Genomic DNA, 27,855 nt, shown 5'->3' with positions numbered 1-27,855 from the left:
TATGTGAGAGAGAGAGAGGGAGAGGGAGCGGGAGAGAGAGAGAGAGAAAATGCAGGATACACAGAGAAGAGCATGTGTGGGAATGGGAAGTCTATGCTTCTTCGTACAAATAACCAGTGTAGGACTACATAAACAATCTGAGACTACCCTTGAACTTCAGGGAGCAGCCATATTGAGGGATTGACTATTTAATTAAAATACCTGCAGTGAAAAAAGTAAGGCTAAGGTGGGGGCCTTACTCTGTAGCCCTCCTGTATGTACACCAATTACATTGGGGGACGTGCAGATTCCAGCTCATTGATGTCCAATGGTGGCTTTGTTTGGTTTACCACTGCTTGTTTAAGCGTAAAAATGAAACTCGCACACAATGAACTCATTGTGCTGGGAAAGAGGGTCAGTGAGGGGAACCCCCACCCCACTGACCGTCATTTATTGCCCCACGAGAGAAATGCAGAGTCAAGCTCTGTGCCCTAAATCCCATCACCTACCACAACATTTATCTCCATGTGGCAACACTGCACCAGTAGGACTAGATTACAGTCACAAGAATAACACAGTCACAAAAGTAAGGTTTAGTCACATACTGCAGCTTAAGAACTATTATACAGTCATGCCACTTATGGTCTGCTAATCCACATGGAAATGCCAACCACTGCCTTCAGGTATCGAGCATGGCATTTCATTGACGGGAAGTACCGTCTGGGCCAGTGTTTCTCAAAGTGTGGTCCCCAAGCTATCCCAAGTGGTCCATGAGCAAGACATGGTAAAATATAATATAGATGAGTTGTTTGCAATATTGAGCCAACTTGTATGTGAATCCAAAAAGTTCTGCAACACTGCCATTGTGTGCGAGTTGTATTGTATGACAGTTTAAACCATTTGAATCCTCTGACACTAAGCAAGGTGCAAAGACAATAAGCATGGTGGTTCAGTGAGTAGGCCTATTGTGTATTATACTGTTGAAGTAGGTCTACTCTTTTTTGTTTTTAATCTGTGAGGTTTTTATTTATTGGTTAAGTGGTCCTTGGTCTGAAAAGTTTGAGAAACACTGGTCTAGGCGATAAGGACTGTCTTTTTTTTAAGAAAATAAAATTCCAGAGCCTTCATTTGGTGAGTGATCACCCTTCCTGAAATTGAATATGGAAGGCATCTGGAATGGAAATCATGAGTCTGAGGTCTTATCACAGCCATCCAGACTCTGCAGTGCATCCAGTGAGACAGAGAGAGAGAGAGAGAGCTACAGTAGATGAGATGGCAGTCACCACCCCACCCTGCATGCATTAGTCAGCTCATTAGTCAGCTCAGACTAGTCTGCTCATTTGTTTTACCAAAACAACAACTTGCCACCCATCCTAGACCAAGGGACAGTCTCAAGAATAGTGCTGAGAAAGACATACAAACAGTCAAGCAAGTGGCAAACTTTATAGTTGCACATGCACAATGACAAAATACCTCAACACACCAGAAGCGAAGAGTAACCTGGTGCAACCTCACACTAAACATTCCCCATGCCATCTCACACAAGAACAGAACTTGCTGAGCATGCACTAGAATAAAACTCACACCACATAATAACATTAGCCTTCCTGGAGAGCTGACAATGACAGCTGTGACCAAGACTTACCCTCTTCGACCCGAGGCAGGTTGGATTGATCTATCTCGAGCTCCGCCATGGCGGTCCTGACAGGCAGGCAGGCAGCGCTCAGATCCTCATTGAACCCACGGCTCCGACAACTCTAGGCTGCGGCTCCGGCTTCTATGCCAGGGAAGAGAGCGCTGGAGAGAGAGTGGGTAGAGAAGAACAGGATTACATTTCTAAAAAAATCGAGCGGAGGAGGCACTCAGCCTGTCTCTCTACCAGAGAGTGTGCACGAAACGCTTTCAAAGAATGTCTTCAGTATTCACACTAATCCTCTGGGGCATATACATACATCAAAGCAATTCGACATAATTTTACAGCGTGGTGTTGGGTGACTATTGAGGTGACAGGTGGTTTCAAATAGCTCGCCAGAAAAATGACAAGGCAATAACGCTGGGAATAACATTACCATTGTTTGGTGAAAGTGATTAGGGCTTTTTTTTTTTTATCAGTCTTAGGATAAAATTGCCACAAATACTGAAATCTAAAATTGTGAGTTGAGCAGGTTAATGTTACAAATAGCCTATTCGTGTTGCATAATTAGCCTACCTGTGCGTGTGCACGTGCGTTCACAATTCAAAACACCGGAGTTTCAGAGTGAATTTTGGCAACGTAGACTGCTTTCCCTTTCAAGATTAGTATCCAACGATTGATATCAAAACAGTCAACAAAAGCTAATTTGATAAGTCAATCCTTCTAACAATTTGACTCAGTGATGATTAACTTCACAAATGTTTACCGAGATGAGTCGCTCTGTGACTAACCCAGCAATAACTAGTTCCGCGTTCCAAGCGAATCCAGTGCTGGTGGCAATTCCCTACTCCCATTTGTCTCTTGTTATAAATATGCGGCGATAACCAAGTCTGCAGGGTGAAAACACAACACGAATGTTATGCATAGAGAAATTACACACAACTTACCTAACACCAAAACCTTCCAACGAATTCAATATCCCAAATGTGTCCCTCGGTTGTTCCTAAGAGCAGCGTCGCCAAATCCTTTTCACGGCCAGACTAGACTATACGTTCAATTTAAAAGGCGTCAAACTGTACAGAAAAACGTTTCCCTCTACATACATGTTGCCACTGTTTGCCACTTAACCAGTAGGGTAATATCAGACGGCCGTCTTGGAATAAGACATCCCTAACTTTTGTCAATGAACAAAGCTGACAGACTTGGACAATGGAAGCCCGCATGGACAAACTTCGTCTATACTCTTGCGTCACACTAATTGGGAGCCTTGTCGTTTTCTAAGAGGTTGTTCAAGTGTTAATCATTAAATACATAATTTGATGTAATTGAATAGAAACACTGTTTTATGCATATAATATTGTCTACTTACTAGCTGTAGTTAATTTGCCAAGAAGCGCCACAACCCTGGGAGAGGTCTGAAGGCTGGATGTGCTCTGTTGGCAGTGAGGCTTTGCGACTTGAAATTAGGCTATGTGGCTATTGCAGGGTGAATAAAATCATGGATGAAACATAATATTTACAATAACAACACCAGCAATTGTTTTATCATTATTATTATTATTATTAGTAGCCTGGTAATAGTAGTAGCCTAGTCTATTAACAGCAGTAGCAGCAGCAGTACTTCTGTTATCATTGCTGCATAGGCAACTACTTCTGGGTTATTAAAGCGTTAATTTATAACTATGTGACTTTATTATTTGACTTATTATTTTATTATTTTAGTAGAAGTAGCATATAGCAGTAGTGGCAGTTGCATCAGTACTGTAGTGTTATTGTTGATTTTACTTCTGGGTATGTTATTAAAGTGTTAATTTATGAGATTTTATTATTTGACTGTTACAACTATATGACTTTATTATCAAACATTATTTGATATGATTTTCGGTGTGTCCTTAGTCTTTACATTTTTACAATTATTTCTCTGTCTGGAAGCATTTTTATGCACATTTGGCCCCTTTAAATACTCAATGTGGAGGCCTACTAGTTATCTTCACAGCACTCGCACCTCATGTCTTTTGTCATTTTCTGCCCCCTGCTGGAGTAAAGCATTACTGGATAGCAGTGTAGTCTGAAATTGAATAACCTATTATGTTGATTGACCTTAAAGGAATTATCTGGAGTAAAATGCACTTTAGATCAATTTACGGTTGATTGGGAGTACATACGTTGAGTTGACATCCAAATCATGTCATTCGGATGTGTTTTAAGAAAGTTCGATGTTACCGTTTCTAGTCAAAGCTCGTTAGCGTGGAAGTGAGAAGGGCATATTATTTTGCCGCTAAAAAACGCTATTTTTATACCTCTTCTACAGTTCCAAACAACATTACACTTACGTGGTAGTGAGTAGAGGGTCCCTAAAGCCAAACCGAAGTATCCCGAGGTCTTTATGTGGTCGGATAGAGAGTCCAGAATGAATTTCATCAAGCCAGTGCCTTTCTGGAAATGTTGCCATCTTTGCTGCCATCTTTAGGGGAAAGTCCGTAGGAGTCGCTCTGGAAATTCACAATTTCGTTGCCGTTTAAAAAAAAAAAAAAAAAAACATAGTCCAGTCCATACAACTTCATTTCAATTTCAAAAGAAATACTGGACTATGTTTTTTTTTTTTTTTTTTAAACGGCGACGAAATTGTGAATTTCCAGAGCACGCTTGGCAATCGACTCCTACGGACTTTCCCCTAAAGATGGCAGCAAAGATGGCAACATTTCCGGAAAGGTACTGGCTTGATGAAATTCATTCTGGACTCTCTATCCGACCACATAAAGACCTCGGGATACTTCGGTTTGGCTTTAGGGACCCTCTACTCACTACCACGTAAGTGCAATGTTGTTTGGAACTGTAGAAGAGGTATAAAAATAGCGCTTTGTAGCGGCGAAATAATATGCCCTTCTCACTTCCACGCTAACGAGCTTTGACTATAAACAGTAACATCGAACTTTCTCAAAACACATCCGAATGACATGATTTGGATGTCAACTCAACGTATGTACTCCCAATCATCCGTAAATTGATCTAAAGTGCATTTTACTCTGGATAATTCCTTTAATGTGTGGTGCTTACTGAGGGATGATCAGTGAAGCAACATATTTGATTACTACCAAATGACCTCTAATATGCCACAGAATTCACCGCAGGCCCAATGTCAAACTTTATGGCCTACATACAAAGTCCTCTTCCCTTTGTTGTCAGGTTTAGCTTAATTATTTCCATTGAACAGTCTTGGTCTGTTTACAATATTGCTTCGATGTCACTGACTGAAACACTGCAATAGGACAGATAAAAGTTAAAACATACTAGACCTTGAAACCATTTCTGTGGTCTTCTAAAACAAACTGTCTCATTCTCCACATTTAGTTAAAAAGGAAACTGATTCAGAGGTCAAGTCAAAATGAAACACAAACAAAAACAACCTGAACAAGCCTTTGTCTCATAAGGTGCCCGAGTGAGTCATTTGTATGCTGTCTGCCTTGGTCTTTTAAACAGAACGGTTAATCAGTGGCAGCCTCCCTGTCTTAGTCCACTCTGCCAGTGCACATAAATATGTTTATGGCTATTGTAAGAAAAAACAGAGACCGTCGATGCATCATTTGGTTGGGAACAAGGCTTGGAGATGATGAGTTCATCAATCAAGCTGATTCACATACAGACATCTGACCTATTTTAAACTCCATCAACAAATGCCAAGCGGCAGGCTCCTGATATTTATGAGCTTGAATTGACGCGACTGCCCTCAATCGCCCTAGCCCAGTAAATTCTACCTCATCCAGGCAATTACACAAACTAATTCGGCACAGCCATGCTAGAGTTGGAGTAAGACGCTGTTAGATGTTTCCGATGTTTGACGTTCCAGAAAAAAAAAGTTATCTATTACCTGACATATTGTCTATTTGAGCCCCAAATGTATGCTAATATGGCCTCTTAAGGCCTGCACACTGAAAAGTAAACAGCACAAACAACACATTCCCTAAATGCTAAATCTATCACCAAGATTGAGAACAGTGGAAAGATTAAAGATGTTGTTCAGAAAATTGGTCCAGGGGCCTTCTTTTGCCTATTACTCACACAGGCGTTGATGAAGGGCCCGTCTGCACACCTGAACTCAAGTAGTAAAAGCAGAAGCAAAAATAGGCTAATGGCGGTCAACACCGTTAAATCTCCCTGTCAAATGGAGAAGCATGTGTCTCATGTTTGCATTTTTATTGTGCTGTCTATTTGTTGGTTTTACCAGCATCTGTGATTTATGCATGATGCACATTTATGAATGGTGGAGTGGGGGGGGAGGTGACACCATTGCAGGGCCCCTATGAAACGTCCACTACGCACAAAACCATGTCACGCCACGCCACACAGGGGTATATAATCCCTAGAGACAGGGCCAGGAGAGACATCGAAGACTCCCCACAGCCAGGGTGTGACCTGCAGCCATTTTGTCTCTCTCTCCCCCCTCCACTGTGCAAAAATGATCGGGAACCTCCTCCTGTCCTGTGCCTTGCTGCTGGTCAGCGCTGGGACCCTGACTGGCCACCCTGTCTCAGACTCAGCCGAGATGCCTTACGCCGGGCCTGGTGAGTACCACTTTCACAGGGCTTCATATGGTGTGTGTGTGTCGGTCTACAAATTACCTCTGAATAGGGCTGTTAAAATAACTGATTAATTTCGATTAATTAATCTGAGAAAAAATAACTGATTAAAAAAAATAGCGCAGATTAATCGATTCGGTATGACCTTTGACCCCGAGCCGTTCTAGTCAGTAACCATTTAACTGTAAAATGAAGAAGAGAGAAGAAAATGTGCCGCCTAGATCATTGATTGGAACATTTACTTTTAAAAACGGCCTGATGGTGTTGATAAAAATATAGTGTTTATTAAAATAAAGTCCTCTGCAATGTCTGCAGCAAGGAATTTGCATATCATATCGGAGTTCGTCAACTCTAAAGTCACACATCAATGCAAAGAAATAGTGTTGACATTGAGGGGAGTGTTAATTTATTTTCATTGTGTCCCCATATCTGTGGCCTGAAATGCCTTGTATGTGAAAAAAACCTTCCTCCCGAAGCACTTTTGAATTTATTTCCTCAGCATATTAGGTCATATCATAGATTATTATGGCCATTATTTGAACAGTGAAAATAATAATAAAATATTTTTTGAACTTTAATGTCACTATATGCTGATTATTCAATGATTCGTTTGAATTTAAATATTTAAAATACTTTCACAGTAAAAATTATATGCGAATAATTTAGATTAATTAATCACAGAGTATGTAATTAATTTGATGTTGTTGATTTTGTTTAATCGATTGACAGCCCTACCTCTGAATTAATGACGTTACTTTAAAAACACTCAGATATTGGTGATCTGTGTAGGATGAGATTCTGTTCTATGCACATTTGGATGGGGTTAGGGGGGTGGGGGTGGTGTTTTAACTTTTCACTACTGAATGAACATCAGCCTCAGAAAGAAATCTATTTTATTTATTCAGTACTATAATAGCAACTGAATTTGAACTTTACACAGCCCATAGCCTGACCTCCCTTTGACCTCTGGGCAAACACTATGGCAACAGTGGGAAAGAAGATAGATAGATAGATAGACTATGATAGCCTGGCTAGCACTACCACTTCTCAATGAGACGTGGTCTGGGAACCAAACGTTCATTTTCTCGTATTTGAAAAAAATGCCCAGATCCGTTTATTGGGTGCCACGGATGTCTATCAAATGCGTCTGTGCATAGCTCATCATCGTCTTGCTTTCCCCCCTGTTCTGTGATTGGTTCCCTATCTCAGGCGAAAATTTGCTCCATGGTCTCCAGGCTGCCTTAGCAGCGTGAATCAAATCGTGCGCAAGGCAGCATGGGAACACCCAGGCTAAGACTATGAACTCATGATAGACTATGAACGCATGTCAATTCCTGATGATTCATAAGATATAACGGAATTAAGTAGGCCTAATGCATAATTCATGAATTAATTCATGCATGAATTCATGATGATTCATGTACCCTTACCGTAAAGTGTCACTAAAAAGTTTGTGATCACTGTGTGAGTGGGCAGGGCAGTGGCCTTACTGTTTGTGCAACTTCCCTCAGTATTGATGGAGGAGGACGGCATGACTACCCCAGAGGAGATGTCTCTGTCTGACTCCAGAGGCTCTGCGCTTGACCTCTCCCCACTGTTCAACACCAACGGTAAACACACTTATGACTCAGATGTTTCACATTACGTTATCTTGATCCAAATGTCATCACAAAACTGCAACTGTCTATCTTCCAGGAGATGTATACAAATGAAAATTATCAGTCTCTGAGTCATCTGAGAAACAGTCTCTGAGAAATGTTTTTTGAGTCATCTAGTCATTAATCTTGCATCTTAGCAACAAATACAAAACAGTGTGAACACATTAATAACCATAATGCAAAATTATGTTGACTCATTTTATCTGAAGTAGAACAATCAAGCTACTGTGTACTGTGTAGTAGCTAATGTCTAGATTAGCTAATGTCAAAGCCAAGGTGACATGACATTATAGGACAGGTGAACTACAGTGTACTGTATGTATTATTAGGCTTAATCCTGAACAGAGGATTGGACAAATTGTTAAACATGACTGAGATTTAAGTCTTTGAGGATGCCTGTGCTGTAAGGACTAAAGAGTCAGGAATCAGAGACATTAACGTGTGTCTTTCTCAGGTCTCACAGCAGCTGGACTAGTCCCTAGAGAGGCCCTGAGACAGGTGAGATCCGTTGTCCTTTGTCAAATATAACACACATAATGAGTGTGCAGGGGAGCTGCTTGAAAATGTGGGCCCTATGACAGACAATAATTCTGGGCCCCCCAATAATAAATAGTAATAGGGGGAGGATTTCGGGGGGGGGGGGGGGGGGGGCTTTCTGGGTGGCCCCTGTCAGTGCTGGGCCCTTAGATTCGCCCCTCGCCCCTTCCAGCGGTGCCCCTGTGAGTATACATGCACTGTCACTAGTGGTCAGTAGTGGAAACTACTGTTGCTTTCATGATTTCCTTTTAAAAGTTTCTTATAACATACTTACCTGGCAGGGGAGATACAATGGTCAAAAAGGTTGTTTGCCCAGGGCGAGGCTCGGCCATTGCACAGCCGGTCATGCTGACCCCTGCGAATTCCTCAAATGTTGGAATCTCGACTGCAAAATTTCTGGTAGTGGGGGACTGTGTTTGCGCTCTCCCCTGGTTTTCGCGGCCTACTGGTTAGCGCTTCGGACTTGTAACCAGAGGGTTGCTGGTTCGAACCCCGACCAGTAGGAACGGCAGAAGTGCCCTTGAGCAAGGCACCTAACCACTCACTGCTCCCTGAGCGCCGCTGTAGCAGGCAGCTCACTGCGTCGGGATTAGTGTGTACTTCACCTCACTGTGTGTTCACTGTGTGCTGAGTGTGTTTCACTAATTCACGGATTGGGATAAATGCAGAGACCAAATTTCCCTCACGGGATCAAAACAGGGTATATATACTATACTATACTTATAAGAAGGAGATATCAATTATCAACAATGACAAGCCAGCTGGAATCTGCTGTTCTCTCTCCCTTCAGACGCATTCCCAATTAAATGGAATAGCAAAACGTTAACGTTAACATATAAGTTAGATCTGCTGCAATGTAACATGATGTTTTTGACATTGACATTGTAAACATTCTCTAAGAAGAGTGAAAAGCAGTTTGCAGTAAAGCTAATCAACATAGCCTCTATTGCAGGAAAAAAATAGCGAGCAGCCTGATAACCTAATTAAATGCTCGGTGGGATGGATTAATGCGCTTGGCGGACCGGATTCGGCCCGCGGGCCACAGGGACTCCTTTATTGTAATGAATGATGAACCACTTGTTTATATATTCACCATACAGAGTAATGATGAACAGTTTATTAACTGACCATTAAATAATGATGAACAGTTCATTAACTGACCATTTAATAATGCTGAACTGTTCATTAACTGACCATTAAATAATGATGAACTGTTAATTTCACTGCTCCTCTCTCGGCTCTTCTCTGGATAAATCAGGTACTCCTGGCAAAACAGCGGCACTATCGTCCCTACAGTGGGTGGAGAGGATATAGAAAGAGGAGTTCTGATTGCTTCTGGAAGTACTGTGTTTGAGACTGTGGGGACGTGACCAGGTGCAGCGACAGCTACTGTACACAATGTTCAGCTGACACAGGGCTTCTTCTTCCGAGAATAACTGTATGCATGCACTCTCTCTTCATCCCACAACCTGCAGACACACACACACACACACACACACACACACACACACACACACACACACACACACACACACACACCTCAAACACATATTAAATGCCTTGAATGTACACACGTGCAACCTTATACACACACACACACACACACATACACTAAATGTGGCATTGTATATTGGTATTTTTATATATCAACCATTATTGCAGAATGTCCACAAACATTTTATGTTACATATTCTATGGAGATCACCATGGATGTTATGATCAAAACAATAAATCCATATATTTAGAAAAATCACATATCAGTCAATTTCTGTTTCCTTCAATTATTTCACTGATAAACAATCAGACAAATGGCTGGAGGAGTGTGGAGGAAATGTATTTTTTGTACATCTATAATATGTCTATTGTTTTTTCCAGTTTGTTATTCTACTGTTTACATTATTCTACCACATACATACTGGGGAATACTCACAATAGGACCCATTTAGTTGTGTACAAAATATGACAATAAAACAGGAAGATCCAGGACAGAGCAGAGCTTTATTTACATCACAGGGCTTACATACATAGCATTGTGAAGATTTTAGAAAAATCTCACAGAGAACTGAACATATAAATAGCCAGTACTGAAAATAGATTTTAAATATAGCATTTTTATCTGACACATGTGTCAGACAACGATGTGGATTTTCAACCCTGGATTCCAGCCCCCCTCTCATGCATGTAGGAGGTGCGACATTTTCCTGTGTCCTTATACCTGCCCAACGTCAGTGTAAAAGAGAGAGAGACACACAGAGAGAGAGAGAGAATAAAGCCTAGGTTGAATGGTTTTTATGACAGCTACTCGGATAATCAGTAAACCAGTAAACTACATATAGCTGAAAGTCATGCTTCCTCTTAAAAGTGTGAGCATAGCGGAAATACAACATCATGATTATCCTTTGGTTAACACCTTTAATTCCCAAGAGGCAAAATAGCAGTACATCAGTGTGTTCCTCTGTCCACTGATTCTAAATGTGACCACTGTACATGTGCTGACTGATTGCGGTAAAAGGCTCTGGCACTTACGTCTTACTGTTGGTGACTCTGGATGGATTGGAGCGGAAGATGGAGACCCCCAGGCGTGGCAGGTCCCTCTTGTCCATCTGCTCACCTTCAAATAATCCCCCGTTATCCCCTGGGTAGCCGCCGGCCGCCAGCGCTGCCTCCTCTCCTACCGGCCGAGCCACAGGCCCCACCGCTCGCAGCAACGCTAAAAGCTAGATAGATAGATAGATAGATAGATAGATAAATAGATAGATAGATAAATAGATAGATAGATAAATAGATAGATAGATAGATAGATAGATAGATAAATAGATAGATAGATAAATAGATAGATAGATAGATAGATAGATAGATAAATAGATAGATAGATAGATAGATAGATAGATAGATACTTTATTGATCCCCGAGGGGAAATTCAGGAAAGCTAACAGGAGTAGAGCTGTAAGATTAACTGGGTGCGCGGAAGTACAGCAGTAAATGAAATCAACCGGTGCATCAATGGTTTTACTATGAAGGGGCTCACATAAAATTGTATAAATTAGTTTAGTATTTTATGATGTGTAGATTTTTATTAATGTGTAGATTGTTGTCTTGAATTTCCCCTGGGGATCAATAAAATATCTATCTATCTATCTATCTATCTATCTATCTGTTATTAAAGCAGTATATTACTTTAAAGGAGAAGTATTGTTGTATATCTTGTGTGTGTGTGTGTGCGTGTGTGTGTGTGTGTGTGTGTGTGTGTGTGTGTGTGTGTGTGTGTGTGTGTGTGTGTGTGTGTGTGTGTGTGTGTGTAAGAGAGAGTGTGTGTGTGTGTATGTATGTGTTTGTGTGTGCATTCATGTGATTTTGTACATCTCCTTGTGTTTGTGGTTGTTACCCTCAACCCCTGTCTCCCCTGTGTGTGTGTGTGTGTGTGTGTGTGTGTGTGTGTGTGTGTGTGTGTGTGTGTGTGTGTGTGACTAAGTGTATACGTTTGTGTGTGTGCATATGTATGGGCTTACTGTAAGTATGTGTGTGTGGTGTGTGTGTGTGTGTGTGTGGTGTGTGTGTGTGGTGTGTGTGTGTGTGTGTGTGTGTGTGAGAGAGAGAGAGTGTGTGTGTGTGTGTGTGTGGTATGTGAGTGTGTGTGCGTGCATGTGTATACGTGTACGTGTACGTGTGTGTGTTTGTGTTGTGTGTGTTCTAAGGAGCCCCATGAGACCCACCTCTGTCAGTTCCATGGCTTCTGTGCGCAGTGGCTGGCTGTCCGCCTGCCTGACCGCGGACACTCCCATCAGGGCTAACGTCAGTGCCAGGAGAGCCATCATCTGTACAGCACAACACGAGCAGAACACAGCAGCACAAAGACATTACTCTACAACACACAGTACAGGAACATACAGCACAACAGAGCTCACTTAGGAGCTCAGGACCACATGCCAGATGCTCTCAGTATCACATCCCTTTCCTACACACTGAACAGGCACTGCAGTTGCAGGCAGCACGCAAGCTTTGTGCTTTTTAAGGTTTAAGCAGTGAGTATTGGTTAATAAATTCCTTTACTTCATTAACATTCCTTTCCTGTCTTGATATTTGTTCACAGCAAAATGCAGAGATTTAACTTATTGATATTGCAGACATGATGTATATGAGTATAATGCACACTTAAATCATGAGTCACATTCAAAAATGTATAAAACTGGTGGCGCATCCTGACCCCATACAGGCCTTAGTGCTCATGAAGACCTGAGTTTGATTACGACCGCAGTCATTTCATGATCTCAATAGTCATTTCCCTCTCTGTCTCCCACATGCCTCTTGTCACTCTAAACTGTGCTATTTACACAAAGGAAAACAGCCTTTGAAATATACTTAAGAATTGTACAAACTTAAAGGTAAAGTCAGCAATTGCACAGGAATGTTTGATTGTGTTTATGTTCATTTTTAAATGTATTAGCAGTCTTATGTCCAAAACAACATACATTATTTTAACCAAGGACCAAATTAAACCCGCCAGAGAGGTAGCTCACCCCTATCTTCAGTAATCCCAGAGAAACTCCAGGCAGCATTTCATTTTTGTTTGGGAGCTGCCCCCACTTTGTTTGATTTCAGTTTTTCGGAGCCTGGGCTGCCAACAGTGACTGGGTTTTTTACAATGTACTCACGGTATGGGCAGCTAGCGGTTGTGAGGTGATGATTGCTGAATGTGACAAAAAAAATTTATGGACTTGAATTCATGTAAAATTGCTGACTGCACCTTTAAATGTTGGAATTATAAATCAAATAACATCATTTGAATTGACTAATAATCAATTGTTCCACAATATTAGACTCCATGGACATCAATAAATCCAGTATTTGATACAATAGGGACCTAACTAGATTGTCATATTCAACAGCACTGAAACCACTATAGCTTATTTGTCTTCCATTATTTCCTTAATTTGTCTACCATTATTTCTCCTTGGAAAAACTCAGTGAATTTTATACAACATGATTTTATTTAATCTATTACTAATGTTGATTTTTTTTTAATGTAGACAAAATTACTTTACTTTAAACTGTTATGTGAAACTTTAAAAGGTTAATTAATGTAACTTGATGTCATTGTAAGACGCTTTAGACAAAAGCATCTGCTAAGATTCATAAACATAAGCAAATAACTTAAAAGCAGCCTACTAAAGCTAAAATAAAGGGACAGTTGATTTCACAGCCTCAAAATATAGTTTGACTACCATTGGTAACCATGTTATTAGTAGAGTTTTCTATGTCTTGCACTCACAGAAAACACAGTACAACTCTCAAGACAAGATCACTGAGATAATTTGTGCCCAAATTATGAAGGACAACATTTAGCAAAAATTGATCATTTCTGAAATAACTGAGATCGGAAAGACAGTGGAAGCATAGTTCACCGCAAACTAAAATTCAGTCATCTTCTGTTCACCCTCCCTGACTCACTGAAGCTTGTGGAACCCTGCATCTGACAAAAGGGTAAATTTCCTCAGTTATTTCCTCTCCTGTTTATTGAATCTATATCTGTTACAATGGATGCCATAACTCAACCATTAGTCCACATCAGAGACTTTGATTCTCATTAGTCATATCGGTCATGCAATCAGACGCCAACTTCACTAAGAGGAGAAGCAATCGGACTTACCTTTGTGCAAAGCAGTACAGGCAGGTAGGTGACCAACGCAGAGGTAGAAGGGAAGTCTGGGCATTCCTGGCATTCCTTCGCAGCCTTATATGCCCACGCTGTCGCCAGCGTCCAATCCCCTGGGCCCAGAAACCCTATTATTGGCCCGATAAATCAGCAGGTGATTCAGCTCATCAGTGGCCTCCCTCTGTTCCGCCTTCTGCACTGACCATCAATATGGACAGCCTCACCGGCAGCCCCGCATAAGAAAAGATGCCCATGCAGCAGGGACGTCAGGACGTCATCAAGGCGTACGACTGTAAGCTATGGTCTAGTCTAACCGTTAGGGAGGCTATGGACCGTGACGCTTGACAATATTGGAGCTACCTTCCATCATCAGAGCATAAAGTAGAGTTCTGACCCATAGCAAGGTGACTTATAAGTAGAATAAAGAGACTTTGTGAGTGTTCTAGTAATTGATTTACAACTTTCGACAGAATTTACGGGAATGCTCAGTGACAGTAAAGACCCTCTTTGGACACTTAGCCACTGAGGTGTGACATTATTTGATTTGATTTCAATTCTGGAAAATCTATTATTACGCCATTCAGATGACGGTGATGTCTGCAGCTTTTGCTGTGAGTGTATGTGTGTGTGTGAGTGCGTTTGTGTGAGAGAGAGAGAGTGGGAGTGTGTGTGTATGTATATTTATATGTACTGTACTGGTACTATATCACCAGTAGGGGCAGAATAGAACTGAAGGACAGACCACACTGCATGATACTGCATTAATCTTTCTTCATTTTTGTATTTTTTTATTATTTTACAGCAGAAAGAATATAAAGCATTCAGAAAACATCTTTCATATTTTTAAGGGCAATTCAAAATGTTTTGCATGGCTTCAGCAGCTGAATTCTTTTTTTTCTTTTTAAACATATCCATTGTTTCAGTGACGCGTTAACATGCACAATTACAAAAATAAAACTTATAAACCAGAGAGGAGGGAGTAAAAGAGAGAAAAAAAAAGCAAAAACACACATTAGGAGAACGAAAAAACAAACAGTGAAACGAAGACTGGGAGGAAAAGGAAGAGGGCTACATAACAAGGGGAGGCAGAGAGAGAGAGAGATAGAAGGAAAGAAAGAGAAAGAGAGGGAGAGAGCAAGAAGATGAGAGGAAAAGAGATCTAACACTAGTCATCTTACATGCAAAATGTTGGAGGCCCCACTGCCTGGTACAAAAGCAGGGCTGGGTAGTCTTTTTCTGGGTGTTTCTTGTTTTTTTTTTTTTTTCTTTTTTCTTTCTGAAGATGATGAAACGTGCAGCTCGGTAAAGGGTGTCATATAATCGCTGTCCATAAACTACTGAGTACTAATCCTGCAATACTGGCATTTGCATAAGAGTAGGTCAACTATACGGGTGTCCAATTGGTTGGTTTTGTAAGGATTAACAGGTCTCCAGTTCATAAGAAAATGTTTATTGCTCTGTGTCCATGAGTGGAAAACGTTGTGTGAGAGCTAAAGTTGCGTGTTTTTGTTGAGCGTTTCTCTGGCCTGTGTTACTGATGTGCCTGTGCACGTGTAAACCACGGGTGCGTTCCAGGACCAAGAAGAGGAGAGGCAGTCTGCCGAAATGGCTCTCTGCAGAGTGTCGTGAGAGTCAGAGCACGGGGTACCCGTAAGCTGACCTGCAATATCCCACAGAGACCAACCTGAAGCCAATAACCAGGCAGATTCTGACACAAACGTGTTCACATGAAAACTGAACTTAATGTAACTACAGGAGACATGTGCGGGAGTGGGATCACAGGGGCAGCATTCAGACAGGGAGTGTTTTTAAAGCGTAATACCATTCTGTTACTCCTCTACTGCATGGCAGTGGTTGGCTACTGTGGAATACACACAGCAGAAACTGCAGCATATCCATATCTCACTGATCAGTAGATACTTGTAGATATTTGATGGTTATGATAAAAAAAAGACAATTTGTTGAGAAGGAACATATTTCGCAGAATGGGGGGTCACAATGTGACAAAACCTCCATTGTCATTTGGCCCTCATAATGGGGCAGGATCAAACAGCCCAATTATAATTGAAAAAAGCCTTACCAGCCTGATAAAACATGGCTGAGTGAATGGCTTCATTAACACATCACCCAATTCCTGGCATTACATGTTGTGTGCCTTGTTTAAGAGGAGAGAGGTCTCATTCTTGGTCTTGTAGTTGTATTGCAGATCAGCCCATTATGGATAGAGAAAAAAACGTGAGCGAGAAAAGCGAAGAGAAAAAAAAAAGGAAACGGCTAAATTACTTTTTTTGTTTCACAGTCATGGTTGTTTTCTTCTCGAGACACACAGGCTCATTTCGTAGCAGGGGAACACTGCTCAAGGAGGGACCGCCAATCTGACTATCCTGCTAAGGGTGTCCTCGGCAACAGGCTACTTCCCCTGTGACCTGCCCCACTTCCCCCTCCTCATTTTGGCACCCTGAGTAGAAGAAAAAAAACACCAGTGGGAGGCTAGCAGCTCCCTAAGCTACGATGAGACTAGTGTGTATGTGTGTGTGAGGTTTCTCCTTGTCTGTCTGTACTGGGTAAGACCAAGCCTCTGCTGTCATACACACATTGATATGCAGACAGGGAGAGTGTATTCTGTGGACTGTGAGATTCCTCGGACAACTGAAACTAGGCCTACATCAGTGTTTGAAATGAAACATAAAACAATTATTGAACAAAGGTCATGTGTGAATACTTGTCGGGTGCTAAGTGTTTTGACATTTTAGTTTAGTATTTTTTTTCTCCGTTTTCTTGTTTTAGGATTCTCCTCTGCCCTCCCTCTTCGAAAAAAGTTCTGCGACACGTGAGACCAACGTCCGGCGCTTTACAGAACACCACGTCTTGAACAAGTCTACCAGCTACCGATTCTACAAAAATAAGCATGCTTCGGGTGTGCACTTTGACCACCCAGGTTTCTATGTACCATGCAAGCATAATAAGACCTTCTCAAGGTGCCATAGCAGTGCGATAGCTGACGTCCTAAACCTCTACTGGAGTGATGAATGCAAGGCAAGAGTAATGGACTGATGAGATCTGTCTGTCGTGGGTATTCTTTTAAGCTGGTGGCACAGATAGGACATCACGTCCTAAAGCACTGGCAAACTATTGGCATTTCAGAGTGTTGGCATAGACCCTGGAGCCAGTGAAAACAAGAGAAGCATAAAAACACACAAAGGTTTTCTTGTTGTCAATGAGAGTGTGGGCTGAGGATTGTGGGAGGAAGGTTTGTGACCTCTACTTATGACCATCTACCACCTGTGTGTATGTGTGTGTGTGCATGTGTTTCTCTGTGTGTGTGTGTGTATGTGTGTGTTTGTGTGTGTGTGTGTGTGTGGGACGCATGCTAACTAAAGCTTGCCACAGTCGAGATGCAGGTTGATTAGGCACTTCCCACTTAATCACTCCAAACCAAAAGTGTACATAGAAAGGAACAGAATGCAAAAAGTAAACAGAGTTCCTTACATCTGGATGTAAAAAAAAAACAAATAAATCACAACAAATAAAATATTGCATAATGGCAAAACTGACATACAACCAATACAAAGAGCATTGAGAATACAGGATAGTCTTTGCCATACATTCCACACAAATACAACTCAAACCCTAGGAAATGCCATAACTGCAGGCATGGCCCTCGACATTCTCACGCATTCTTTGCATTCAGAGAAAGCCACAGTGCTCCCCCATCAAAAGCTGTTGCAACACTAAGTGAAACCCACAGGAGTGGCATAATTGCCAAACAAACATGTGTTTGGTTGAAAACAAATAATAACAATAGTAGCTGGCTTCTCTGTGATGCCACATTTATATTCGTTAGCACCTAGGTACAGTATGTTCACACCTCTTTTTATTGTTTCTACAAGTTTGTGCCAGACTACTGCTTTTGTTCCTAGTGTTTCGTGTTACTGTTGCTGTTTGTGTGGTGGACAGGGAACACCATTTAGATGGTTTCCTTGATCATCCGTAACCTCTGGCATACAGTAAAGCAGTTTTTCCTGTGACACCATAACACTTAGCCAGCTGATATGTACGTAAAGTCCCATTCAGACAGAAAAGAATAGCTTATTTAGCCAAGAAGGCCTGGAGCTTTCTGGTCACAAGGTAGCCATTTTGCCAGTTGTCATGGGAGCCAATCGTTCCCTTCCCTTACAGATGATGTCACAGATGTGTTGTCTTGGCTCTGTGCCTTACAGTGAGTGCTAGCCAATAGCAAAGCAGTTTGGATGTTGCCAAAGATGTTAAAATAGGGACAAGTGAGAGACTTGAACTTTGCTTTAGAGAAAAATTATCTCGCTGTGAAGTGAAACTCTTTCTGTAGACATTCGAATTGTAATGTGTTGACTTTTATGCAAATTGTATTTTGTTGTTTGATTATCAGTTAAGCAAAGAGTAACTTAATTATGTTGTTAAGCAATATAGCATTCACATTACTTGGCACCATTGGCAAAAGATTCTTGGTAGCCCCAAAACAATATGGATATAAACAAAAAATGTAAACAGAACCTTTAACCTTAAGATCATTTTGCTGATTTTCTCCTAACTCTAAATACAGTATTTTTAATCATTAGTTTTTTTTTTTTCGCAATAAGGTCATGCTTTAGCAAAATGTTCTTCACAAGAACATTCAAAATAAAATAAAATACTCTTATAGTGAAATAGTCTGAATCATTTTACAGAGCATAGCCACTAATGCTTTTAGTCCATTTTTGTACCTTTGTTCATGTCTTCATGCACGTTTCTCAGTTTATCCCAGATATTTACACTATGTACAAACAATACAACCATACTTTTTAGGCATTCAAAGAAAACTATACAAATATTCAGTTTATGTTGCTTACGGTACCTGTTTTTGTCCCCATTTTAATGAATAAAATAATATATTTCTAAAATACAATCCCATTCGGATAAATGTTTTTTTTTTCTTTGCGAACCTGCAGCCTTCCATATGTACACAAACCACTCAATTGTCAAAAATATGGATTTGTCTAACGACTATTGAGGGACTAGCTCAGGGACCCCTCAGAGAATCTCTAAGACATCAAGGCAATGTGTGTGATCTTTCACTTCACAAAATACCTCAACGGTCCGTGAAGTTCAAACCATTTCACATGAATAAACCAATAAATAACATACAATGGTGCAATTGGTTTACTGTCAGGAGATAAAACCGAAGGACATAAAGACCAAATTGAAATAACACGTGGTTCATTATGTCAACACCTTAATAACTTTAATGACCAAACTCTATGAACTGTGGGGGAGGTGTGTTGGGCTTACTGACTCCAGGCCAAATGAGAGTTCCATGACAGGAAACACCCAGTTAAAAAATGACTAAAGACAACGAAGACCACATTTCAAGCATGCCACAGACAGCACAGACCTGAGAGCATGCAGCCTCCTCCGGCCTCGCGGGTTTCTGTGTCCCGTTGCTCATGATGAGCTACGATGCACACACATACACACACACACACGTTGCAGACCAGCACTAATATTGACTTTTAATTAAGACGGTCGTGGTGTTGATTCAAGCAACGGAACAAAGGAAAAAACAAGACAAATGAAAATGTGCATATCCCTCCCCAAGTTATTATAAATATTTAACACTTCATATTTTATAAGTCAGTTAAAATAAACACTTTAGTCCAATTTGATTCCCCTCCAATTCTTGTCAAAGACAGCAAAATAAGATTTGCGTTGACTTTGCCCACACCTCTCCAACGTTCATGGGAAGTTTTGATCCCTCTTAACAAAGGACTGGCTAGATATTTATTTCATGAAGATGATGCCAGATTGGTATGTTGTTTGTTTCTTTCGGTGTGTATACAAGTGGTTTATGAATTACCAACAATGTTTGGTTCTTTTTGTTTTGCCTCCGACAGGATCAGTAAGTCACATAAAAACATGACACACATATAGAGCCTGGTTTCTCTCCGTTCCCCGGATGACTCCATAGCTTGTCATGGCTCGTTGTCTTCTTCTCTTTGTCCACTTTGTGTGATCCTCATGATGTTAAGGGTCCTTTCTAGTATCCTTATTTTTTATTTACCATTCATGCTTCCAAAAAAATAATTAAAAACAAATGAGAAATCAATCCATGAAAAAAAGTGCAAAAAATGCCATGAAGCGAATGTCCTTCCTCTTACAAGTCTCCCCTTTACAGAGTTTTTTGTTGAAGTCATAAAAGTGGCCTTTTTCCCTCATAAAGAAAGACAGAGGAGATATGAAAAACTGCTGTTTTACATGTACACGCAGAAGTAGAATCAATAGTACCGTAGTAGTAATAGTTACAGTGTTCTCAATTAATTTTCATATCTTTTTTCATTTTCTTTTTTTTTTCTTCTGTTGTAAAACATCTCTGGTTCAAACGGAAAAACAGAAAGATGAGGAGATCTGGACGAATGATGTCACATGGTGAGGGGGCTCTTCTGCAGGTTCTCATGTTCCCTGGTTCTTCTCAATTCTTTCACTCTGGAGAGGACGAGAGAGAGAGAGAGAGAACAACACACACACAGAGAATGTTTGAGAAACACAAGCTTAGGCCACTCATCAACAAACAGTTACTTTACGTACAACACTTCAACCCCTTCAACCCCTCAACTGTCATGGCTCCCATCCCCTTCAATCCAATTCCTCAATCCGAACACTCAACAAGAGAAAGTACACATTCAGTTACAGAGATAAACCAACCAAAGTTTTGTTTTTCTTTTGTAGGGGCATCATCTCCTACCATGTCAAGGCTGGATGTAAAAGATATTATATATTATTATAACTTTATGTAATCACCTTTCATATCTGAATCCAAACTCTAAATGCATTATCAAAACAACATAATGTGTGAAAGTTATGATTGAATCGTTAATGAAAATGATATTGGCCTGATCCTCCGTATTGGCCAGGGATGCGGTACTTTTTCTGTAAAGGAGAGAATAGGTTTTCCAGCCCATCAGCTTCTGTTAAAATGGCCTTCTTTTTAAGAGGCATCTACCGCTGAAGTTTATATGGAAATGGAGACTTTCATTTCACTTATGAACTGACAGAATGATGTTTTGTGAATTGGCCTATATAAGTTTAATTCTTTTTTTTTTTCAACGTGCCATTTCTCTCGGTTCCCCTGAGTCTTCAGAATCTAGTCTAATGGGAAAAATACAGGTACTTTTTGTTCTCTCTCCTCTTTTAATCTTATAAGGATGTTTTAAAGAGTCAATAAGATAGGATGACAAGAAATCATCCTGTATGTCAGATAAAACTAATTCTCTACAGATCCCAGAGAGGATGAAGTCTTTACCATTTTCACAGGAAATGTGCAATAATGTGCTACTGTGGGTTTAAACATGTGGTAATCCATGACCTTCTGCCATCTGTATTTTATTCTGTCTTGTAGAATAAAACATAATTTCTGCCTTTCAGACTTCGGGGGATTCCAGATTAGCCCCCACCTCAACACATTCCCACAACACTCATCAGAACCACACCAGCGACACAGTCGCCCTTGGAGACCACATCCATTCCACACAGGAAGTGACATCATTCTGAGCATGCCTACAGGTCAAGAAAGCAAGGCCCATTTGTCGTCACCAGGCATGCAAACATGGCTACGTCGTCATGGCTACCTCTTAATTCTCTAACATCTTCATGATGGCACAACAAACAAAAAAAGAAGGAAAAAAAGAGAAAATAAAGCAGGAGAAAAAAACTCAAAAATGAAAAGATGACAAACAAAAGAAAGTCATTTCCATAAAGAGAGAGAGAGATAGAGAGGTAGATAGATAGATAGAGAGAGAGAGAGAGAGAGAGAGAGAGAGAAAGAGGGGTTTGTTTAGTGTTGTGGTGTACATTGTCATTCATGAGCAGTGGTTAGTCAAAGAGAGGTCGAAGGTCGAGCTACGATACATCTGCTCTTCAACTGAGAGCCACAGTTCACCTGTGCTTTCCAGGGGGGCAGCTGACATGCAAGCAGGCAACAGGCAACAGTGATGGAGGAGAAAGGAACAGAGAGAGAGAAAGAAGGGATAAAAGAGAGGAGAGAGAGATGACCAAAGTGTAAAGGGGGACTCTCAAGGTAACCATACAATTTTAGAAAGACTGAGCGAGAGAGAGAGAGAGAGAGAGAGAGAGAGAGAGAGAGAGAGAGAGAGAGAGAGAGAGAGAGAGAGAGAAAGAGAGAGAGAGAAAGGGAGAGAGGAGAAAGAGAGAGAGAGAGAAAGAAGTAGAACGAGGGAAGGAGGGGGGAAGAGAGAGAAAAGAAGAGAGAGAGAGAGTCAGAGAGAAAAGCACAAACTTGTGTTGCTCAGGCTGCACTCACCCGCTTGAACAGTCTATGGTCCATCAAAGGGCTTTGCATTAACAGCAAAACAACAACCAGACAGCTATTAGCACACAGTAGGACCGTGAGGGGGGGTGGGGTGGGGTGGGGTGATACAGTGGGGGAGGAGAAGGAGGAGGAGGGGGCGTCCTGCAAAGATGTGTACAAATCCCCTGACCCCCAAACGTCCCCAAATAACAACTCCTAAAGCACAATAACCCTTGACCCCACTTTACCAGGCTCCCACGAGTTCAAAAGGTCAGTCTCCTGTCCACAGCAGAGGATAGGTAAATGTGACCATCTTCAATGTGAGATCTTAGTGTTCATCTCTGGACTCCTTAATGCTCTGTACTACTGCGTTTGGCCTCTCTTAACTGCTGTGGTCAGATTAGTGTTGTGGGTCTGCGCATCTTGATCTGCACAGTGGTGCGCAGTTCAGATAACTCACATGCGCCTTACACGCCCTGACTTATTGAGGCCACTGGGGGAATAAATGCCCGCTACTGTTCAGTGTGTGTGTGTGTGTGTGTGTGTGTGTGTGTTTGTGTGCTTCAGTGTATATGGGAGTGTAACGTATGAGTATACATGCATGTTAGTGTAATTATCTACACACATGCCCTATGCATTTATCTATGTTTCTATTGTATGTGCGTTTTCACTACATAAAGAGGGGAGAGAGCCAGTGCTGGTGCAGGTACTGTATAGGCCAGCAGAGGGCGCTGTGGTTGTGGTGATTACCTGTGGCGACAGCGGCGAAGGAACCTCATGATCTTGCGGGCGGCCTGGTCCTGCCTCTTGGTGAGCAGACTGCTTCTGGAAGACACAGGAGCAAGAGCATTACCGTCATGGTGAGCGTCTGCAGACTAATCATCTATAGGAACCGAACACTGCCAGTAATGCCCAACAATGCAGCGAAAACACTTAGCACGCCAATAGTTGGCAGGAGCTTTTACCAAATGCAATGTATCACATAGCCAGCACGGACATTACTGTAAGTCAAACAGCGATATCATCGCAATCGCTCAGACCCAGAGTACAGCTCTCCTCCTCCAGCTGAGCTACTGAGCCAGACATACATTTACATTTATTAATTTAGCTAACGCTTTTTCCAAAGCCACTTCCATATGCCAGTTCTATTAGAAGGGCCTTGTTACACTGTCCCCGGAGCAAGACGGGGTTAAGTGTCTTGCTCAAGGACACAACGGTGGAAGCCAGGAATTGAACCCACAACCTTTCAGGCTACTGCATGCTAGCCCAGCTCCTTAACCACTACGCTACCACCGCCCCAATTAGACTACACTGTCTACAATCAGACTAGGCTCTGGACTCTGTGCCTTGGCTCTTCCATGTGTGGTGGCCACGTGGGGTTCAGTATGGGCCTCTGTTCATGGTCATTATAGTCACTTTATTATACGGCTCTTCACAATGCAAGTAGAATGCTCCATTGACTTGAATGGGATTTCCGAAAGTTCTAGCGGTCATTATTTCTTGGGAAAGGACCTCTGAAAACAAGAATGACCGCTGTCAATGGCAACGGAGTTTGCGCTTGGAATTTCATTCAAAAGTGAAAGCAGACGGTTGATCAGCTGTGTTCTAAAGAATGTTTGAATCAAGTTCAGCGTGTGTTGCAAACTATTTGTTTCTCAGCAAAAGCCACGACGAAACGGTAACAAATAAGTGTAAAGAGACATATCATGGAGTTTATTTTTTCGTTTTGGCAAGTAGCCGTATAATAAGCGGGATAATGTATAGAACGCCGGTCATTATGGGAAAATAAGTCCCTTCAGGGCGAAACAAGTCCGGTTCGCCCTGTCGGGACTTATTTTCCCCATAATGACCGGCGTTCTATACATTATCCCTTACGGAATGATATTTAATGGTCAGATTATGCAGATTCTTTGCATTGGTCCCCCTCAGGGAAAAAAGTTAATGTATCACTCAAGTTGAGCTACAGTATTGTTTTAAATGGCCAGTTCAAGTATAGTAAAAATATAACATACCAGTACCAATATATCAATATACCAATATACCATACTAACACACTAAATCATACAGTAGTGTAATACACTAGAACTCTATAATGTCATGGTGTTCTGTGTTGCGTGGTGCAGTAGTGTAATACACTAGAACTCTATAATGTCATGGTGTTCTGTGTTGCGTGGTGCAGTAGTGTAATACACTAGAACTCTATAATGTCATGGTGTTCTGTGTTGCGTGGTGCAGTAGTGTAATACACTAGAACTCTATAATGTCATGGTGTTCTGTGTTGCGTGGTGCAGTAGTGTAATACACTAGAACTCTACAATGTCATGGTGTTCTGTGTTGCGTGGTGCAGTAGTGTAATACACTAGAACTCTACAATGTCATGGTGTTCTGTGTTGCGTGGTGCAGTAGTGTAATACACTAGAACTCTATAATGTCATGGTGTCAGGTGCTGCGTGGTGCAGTAGTGTAATACACTAGAACTCTATAATGTCATGGTGTCAGGTGCTGCGTGGTGCAGTAGTGTAATACACTAGAACTCTATAATGTCATGGTGTTCTGTGCTGCATGGTGCAGTAGTGTAATACACTAGAACTCTATAATGTCATGGTGTCCGGTGCTGCGTGGCGCAGTAGTGTAATACACTAGAACTCTATAATGTCATGGTGTCCGGTGCTGCGTGGCGCAGTAGTGTAATACACTAGAACTCTATAATGTCATGGTGTCCGGTGCTGCGTGGTGCAGTAGTGTAATACACTAGAACTCTATAACGTCATGGTGTCCGGTGCTGCGTGGCGCAGTAGTGTAATACACTAGAACTCTATAACGTCATGGTGTCCGGTGCTGCGTGGTGCAGTAGTGTAATACACTAGAACTCTATAATGTCATGGTGTCCGGTGCTGCGTGGTGCAGTAGTGTAATACACTAGAACTCTATAATGTCATGGTGTCCGGTGCTGCGTGGCCGTACCTGAGTTTGTGCTGCACCAGGGCGGCAGAGGTAGTCCGGCGGTGTGGCCGCAGACGGCCGAACTCCTTGTAGCTGCGGTAGTATTGCTGGATCAGCATAGCTGCCCGCCGGCTCTGCTGGAACTTCTTCTGCTCGTGGTAGCTGCGGAACTTACTCTGGATTAGGATGGCGGCCTGCGTCATCTTCTTATAAAGTGCATACTGGAGGGAGGGAGGGGGGAGTGAGAGAAGAACGGGGGTTAAAGGAAGAGTTATAAGAAAGAAAGAGAAAGAGAGAAAGAAAGAGGGGGACGAGCAAAAAATATATATATTTCTAATATCAGCACAGGAATGTCAAATGATATATATATAGTCTTGTTAACTTTAGGAGTGATTCATGTGGACAGACAATAGGAAGAGAAGTTACCTTCAAGGCTATCCATGTTAGCTTGTAAAGGAAAAAGATGAGATGTGAGACAGAGAGTCACTGAGAAAGACAACTGTTTGAAATACACTGCAGGAGTGAACCCTCAAAGGAAGCCCTTTAGGCATTGTAAGCCTTCTCTCTAAGCAGGAATATGGAGGCTCAATGAAACTTTTATGACTTGAATTCTTCAACAGCTGAGCTCATGAGGTTAGTGATCGGTGGTGCTACTACGGGCAAGCTTAAGAGAGCGGATAAGTTCAACCTGTTGAAATGAGTATGAGTGAGACTTCTAGGACTAGTCTATGGTCAATGCCCGTATTCTAATCTTACAAGTGGACATGGGCAACTACCTGAGTGGGGTATGAGGGGTCTGTGAAGGTCAGGAGATGGGGGAGGTGGACATACCTGTTTATACTTTCTGTAACAGCGCTGAACGACGGCAGCGGCTACGTCCTGTTGCTCTCGCAGCGGTCGGCCCTGCAGGAGAGGAGCAGAGGGGTCAGAGGTCAGTGTTGGGGAGGAGCGGTTCGCTCGGCGGCCAGCCGTCTCGGTGGGTCCTCCCGGCCGGACGCCATAACCGCTCCAGCAGCCCACTCCCAGGAGCAGCTGAGAGTGAGTCCTCTGACGAGAGAGAGGATGAGGGAGAGAGGGAATACATGAGAGAGAGAGAGAGAAATAGGGAGGGAGAGAGAGAGAGAGAAAGAAAGAGAGATGGGTGCGATGAAAGGGGTCAAATGGGACAGATGGGAGGGACATTTAGAGTTACACATAAACAGAGGAGAGAGTTAGGATATGTGAGAGAGAGAGAGAGAGAGAATTAGACAGACCTAGGGAAAGACACCGATACAGGAAGAGAACAACAGAAAAGGAGAGAAAGGGAGGGAAAGAGAGAGACAGACAGAGAGAGAAAGGCAGAAAGAAAGAGAGGAAGAGAGAGGGGACGAGAGGAAGAGAAAGAGAGAGAGAAAGGTAGAGAGAGAGGGAAAAAGAGAGAGAGGAAGAGAGAGAGAGAAAGAGAGCGAGCTAGACAGAGAGGAGAGGAGTGCCAGCATTCCCGCTCCGATTCACCTGGCAGAGCTGGAGAACAGATGCCTGGAAAGGACAGGGAACAGTTTGAGATGTGGAAAGTCATTACGCACAGCCGCAGGGGGGAGCAAGGGAGAGAGAGAGGGAGAGGGAGGAGAGGAGGAGGACAGGAGGAGGAGGGAGCAGCAGCGTCCATCCGCACAGCCTGCAGCACTGAGGACTGAATGGTTGGGGTACAGGGAGGAGAGGAGGAGAGGAGGAGAGGAGAGGAGAGGAGGAGAGAGCAGTGCATTCGTTCTCTGTAAGCCAGGCCATGCACTGCTCAAGCTACCAGCAACCTTTCCCATGCGTAAGCCACAGGGACTGGAAGGAACTGAATGTGTGTGTCTGTGTGTGTGTGTGTGTGTCTGTGTGTGTGTGTGTGCGTGTGTGTGTGTGTGTGTGTGTGTGAGTGTGTGTGTGTGTGAGTGTGTGTGTGTGTGTGTGTATGTATGTGTTTGAACATGTGTGTGAGTGTGTGTGTGTGTGTGTACGTAGATTACTGCCCATCAATTTCACATCAAAAAAACTGTCAAAAAAAAATACACACTTGGAGAGGCTGTGCTGGTGACTCAAACACCACTGATCCTCAATCAAACTCCATGTCTTCTCATTGACAGATCTGTCGAACCAGCACCACCTCACACACAACCAACCAACCAACCAACCAGCCAACCTGACCCCTACAACACCAACACCAACACAACAGCACACAAAACATCTACACTACAGCACAACAACACTACACACACAAAACTCCCTGTGGGCCCCCCTAGCAAGTGTGTGTTAAAACACAACGTCTCATCGAGAGCTCTCGCCTCACATGTCACTGTTGCTGTACCTGAGACCGGGCCTGTACCTTGCACTTGCGGAAGGCGGTCTGCACCAGCCGGGCGGCCTCGTACAGCTCCCTCTGCTCGGGGTCGGACAGCGTGAGCTGGGCCAGGTCCCGCTCAACCTTGCTGTTGGACGCGCTCAGGAACTCGCTCCACTCGGCCGGGGACGGCAGGCCGGGCTTGTCCAGCGGCCCCTCGCGGAGAGGCGACCCGCCGGGGCTCAGGCCGGGG

At 42.4% G+C, this 27,855-nt stretch overlaps 3 protein-coding genes and 1 non-coding gene across 13 annotated transcripts in view; 2 read left to right on the top strand and 2 right to left on the bottom strand.

Moving 5' to 3' along the window:
* Positions 1-3,055, bottom strand: part of LOC121713706 (serine/arginine repetitive matrix protein 1-like) — a 32,083-nt gene extending 29,028 nt beyond the window's left edge. Inside the window, exons 1-2 of one of the 3 annotated variants that reach the window (XM_042098552.1) lie at positions 2,982-3,055; positions 1,625-1,776 (exon numbers count right to left, since the gene is read on the bottom strand). In XM_042098552.1, coding sequence (XP_041954486.1) covers positions 1,625-1,673 — 49 coding nt within the window. In that variant the 5' untranslated portion in view covers positions 1,674-1,776; positions 2,982-3,055. Of the gene's footprint in view, positions 1-1,624; positions 1,777-2,188; positions 2,403-2,559; positions 2,869-2,981 lie in introns of those variants that run through there. The other 2 variants (XM_042098551.1, XM_042098553.1) reach the window with 2 other exon arrangements.
* Positions 3,056-6,068: 3,013 nt separating this feature from the next.
* uts2a (urotensin 2, alpha) lies at positions 6,069-10,298 on the top strand. The gene is made up of 4 exons (XM_042098308.1): positions 6,069-6,174; positions 7,701-7,799; positions 8,302-8,345; positions 9,643-10,298. Exons 1-4 carry the CDS (start codon positions 6,069-6,071, stop codon positions 9,736-9,738), a joined length of 345 nt encoding a protein of 114 aa, XP_041954242.1. The 3' UTR covers positions 9,739-10,298.
* On the top strand, positions 8,651-8,815 carry LOC121714636. The gene has a single exon (XR_006033372.1). It is a non-coding gene; the product is annotated as a U1 spliceosomal RNA (small nuclear RNA).
* Positions 10,299-15,268: 4,970 nt separating the features above from the next.
* Positions 15,269-27,855, bottom strand: part of LOC121713472 (calmodulin-binding transcription activator 1-like) — a 47,069-nt gene continuing 34,482 nt past the window's right edge. Inside the window, exons 11-17 of one of the 8 annotated variants that reach the window (XM_042098080.1) lie at positions 27,630-27,855; positions 26,129-26,200; positions 25,724-25,744; positions 25,319-25,518; positions 23,105-23,179; positions 22,367-22,397; positions 15,269-20,532 (exon numbers count right to left, since the gene is read on the bottom strand). The exon at positions 27,630-27,855 is cut by the window's right edge and continues 36 nt beyond it. In XM_042098080.1, the coding sequence (XP_041954014.1) occupies positions 20,500-20,532; positions 22,367-22,397; positions 23,105-23,179; positions 25,319-25,518; positions 25,724-25,744; positions 26,129-26,200; positions 27,630-27,855 (658 nt within the window). In that variant the 3' untranslated portion in view covers positions 15,269-20,499. The remainder of the gene's footprint in view (positions 20,533-22,366; positions 22,398-23,104; positions 23,180-25,318; positions 25,519-25,723; positions 25,745-26,128; positions 26,201-27,629) is intronic. The other 7 variants (XM_042098082.1, XM_042098084.1, XM_042098081.1 and 4 more) reach the window with 7 other exon arrangements.

The sequence above is a fragment of the Alosa sapidissima genome, chromosome 7 (assembly GCF_018492685.1).
Source record: "Alosa sapidissima isolate fAloSap1 chromosome 7, fAloSap1.pri, whole genome shotgun sequence".
Classification (NCBI taxonomy): Eukaryota; Metazoa; Chordata; class Actinopteri; order Clupeiformes; family Clupeidae; genus Alosa; species Alosa sapidissima.
The sequence above is the reverse complement of the archived record's forward strand: the minus strand, read 5'-3'. Positions and strand labels throughout refer to the sequence as shown.

Coding starts and splice junctions, on each gene's coding strand:
- uts2a (XM_042098308.1), top strand. CDS start 6,069: ATGATCGGGAACCTCCTCCTGTCCTGTGCCTTGCTGCTGGTCAGCGCT. Junction 6,175..7,700: donor GATGCCTTACGCCGGGCCTG/GTGAGTACCACT, acceptor AACTTCCCTCAG/TATTGATGGAGGAGGACGGC. Junction 7,800..8,301: donor CCCACTGTTCAACACCAACG/GTAAACACACTT, acceptor TGTCTTTCTCAG/GTCTCACAGCAGCTGGACTA.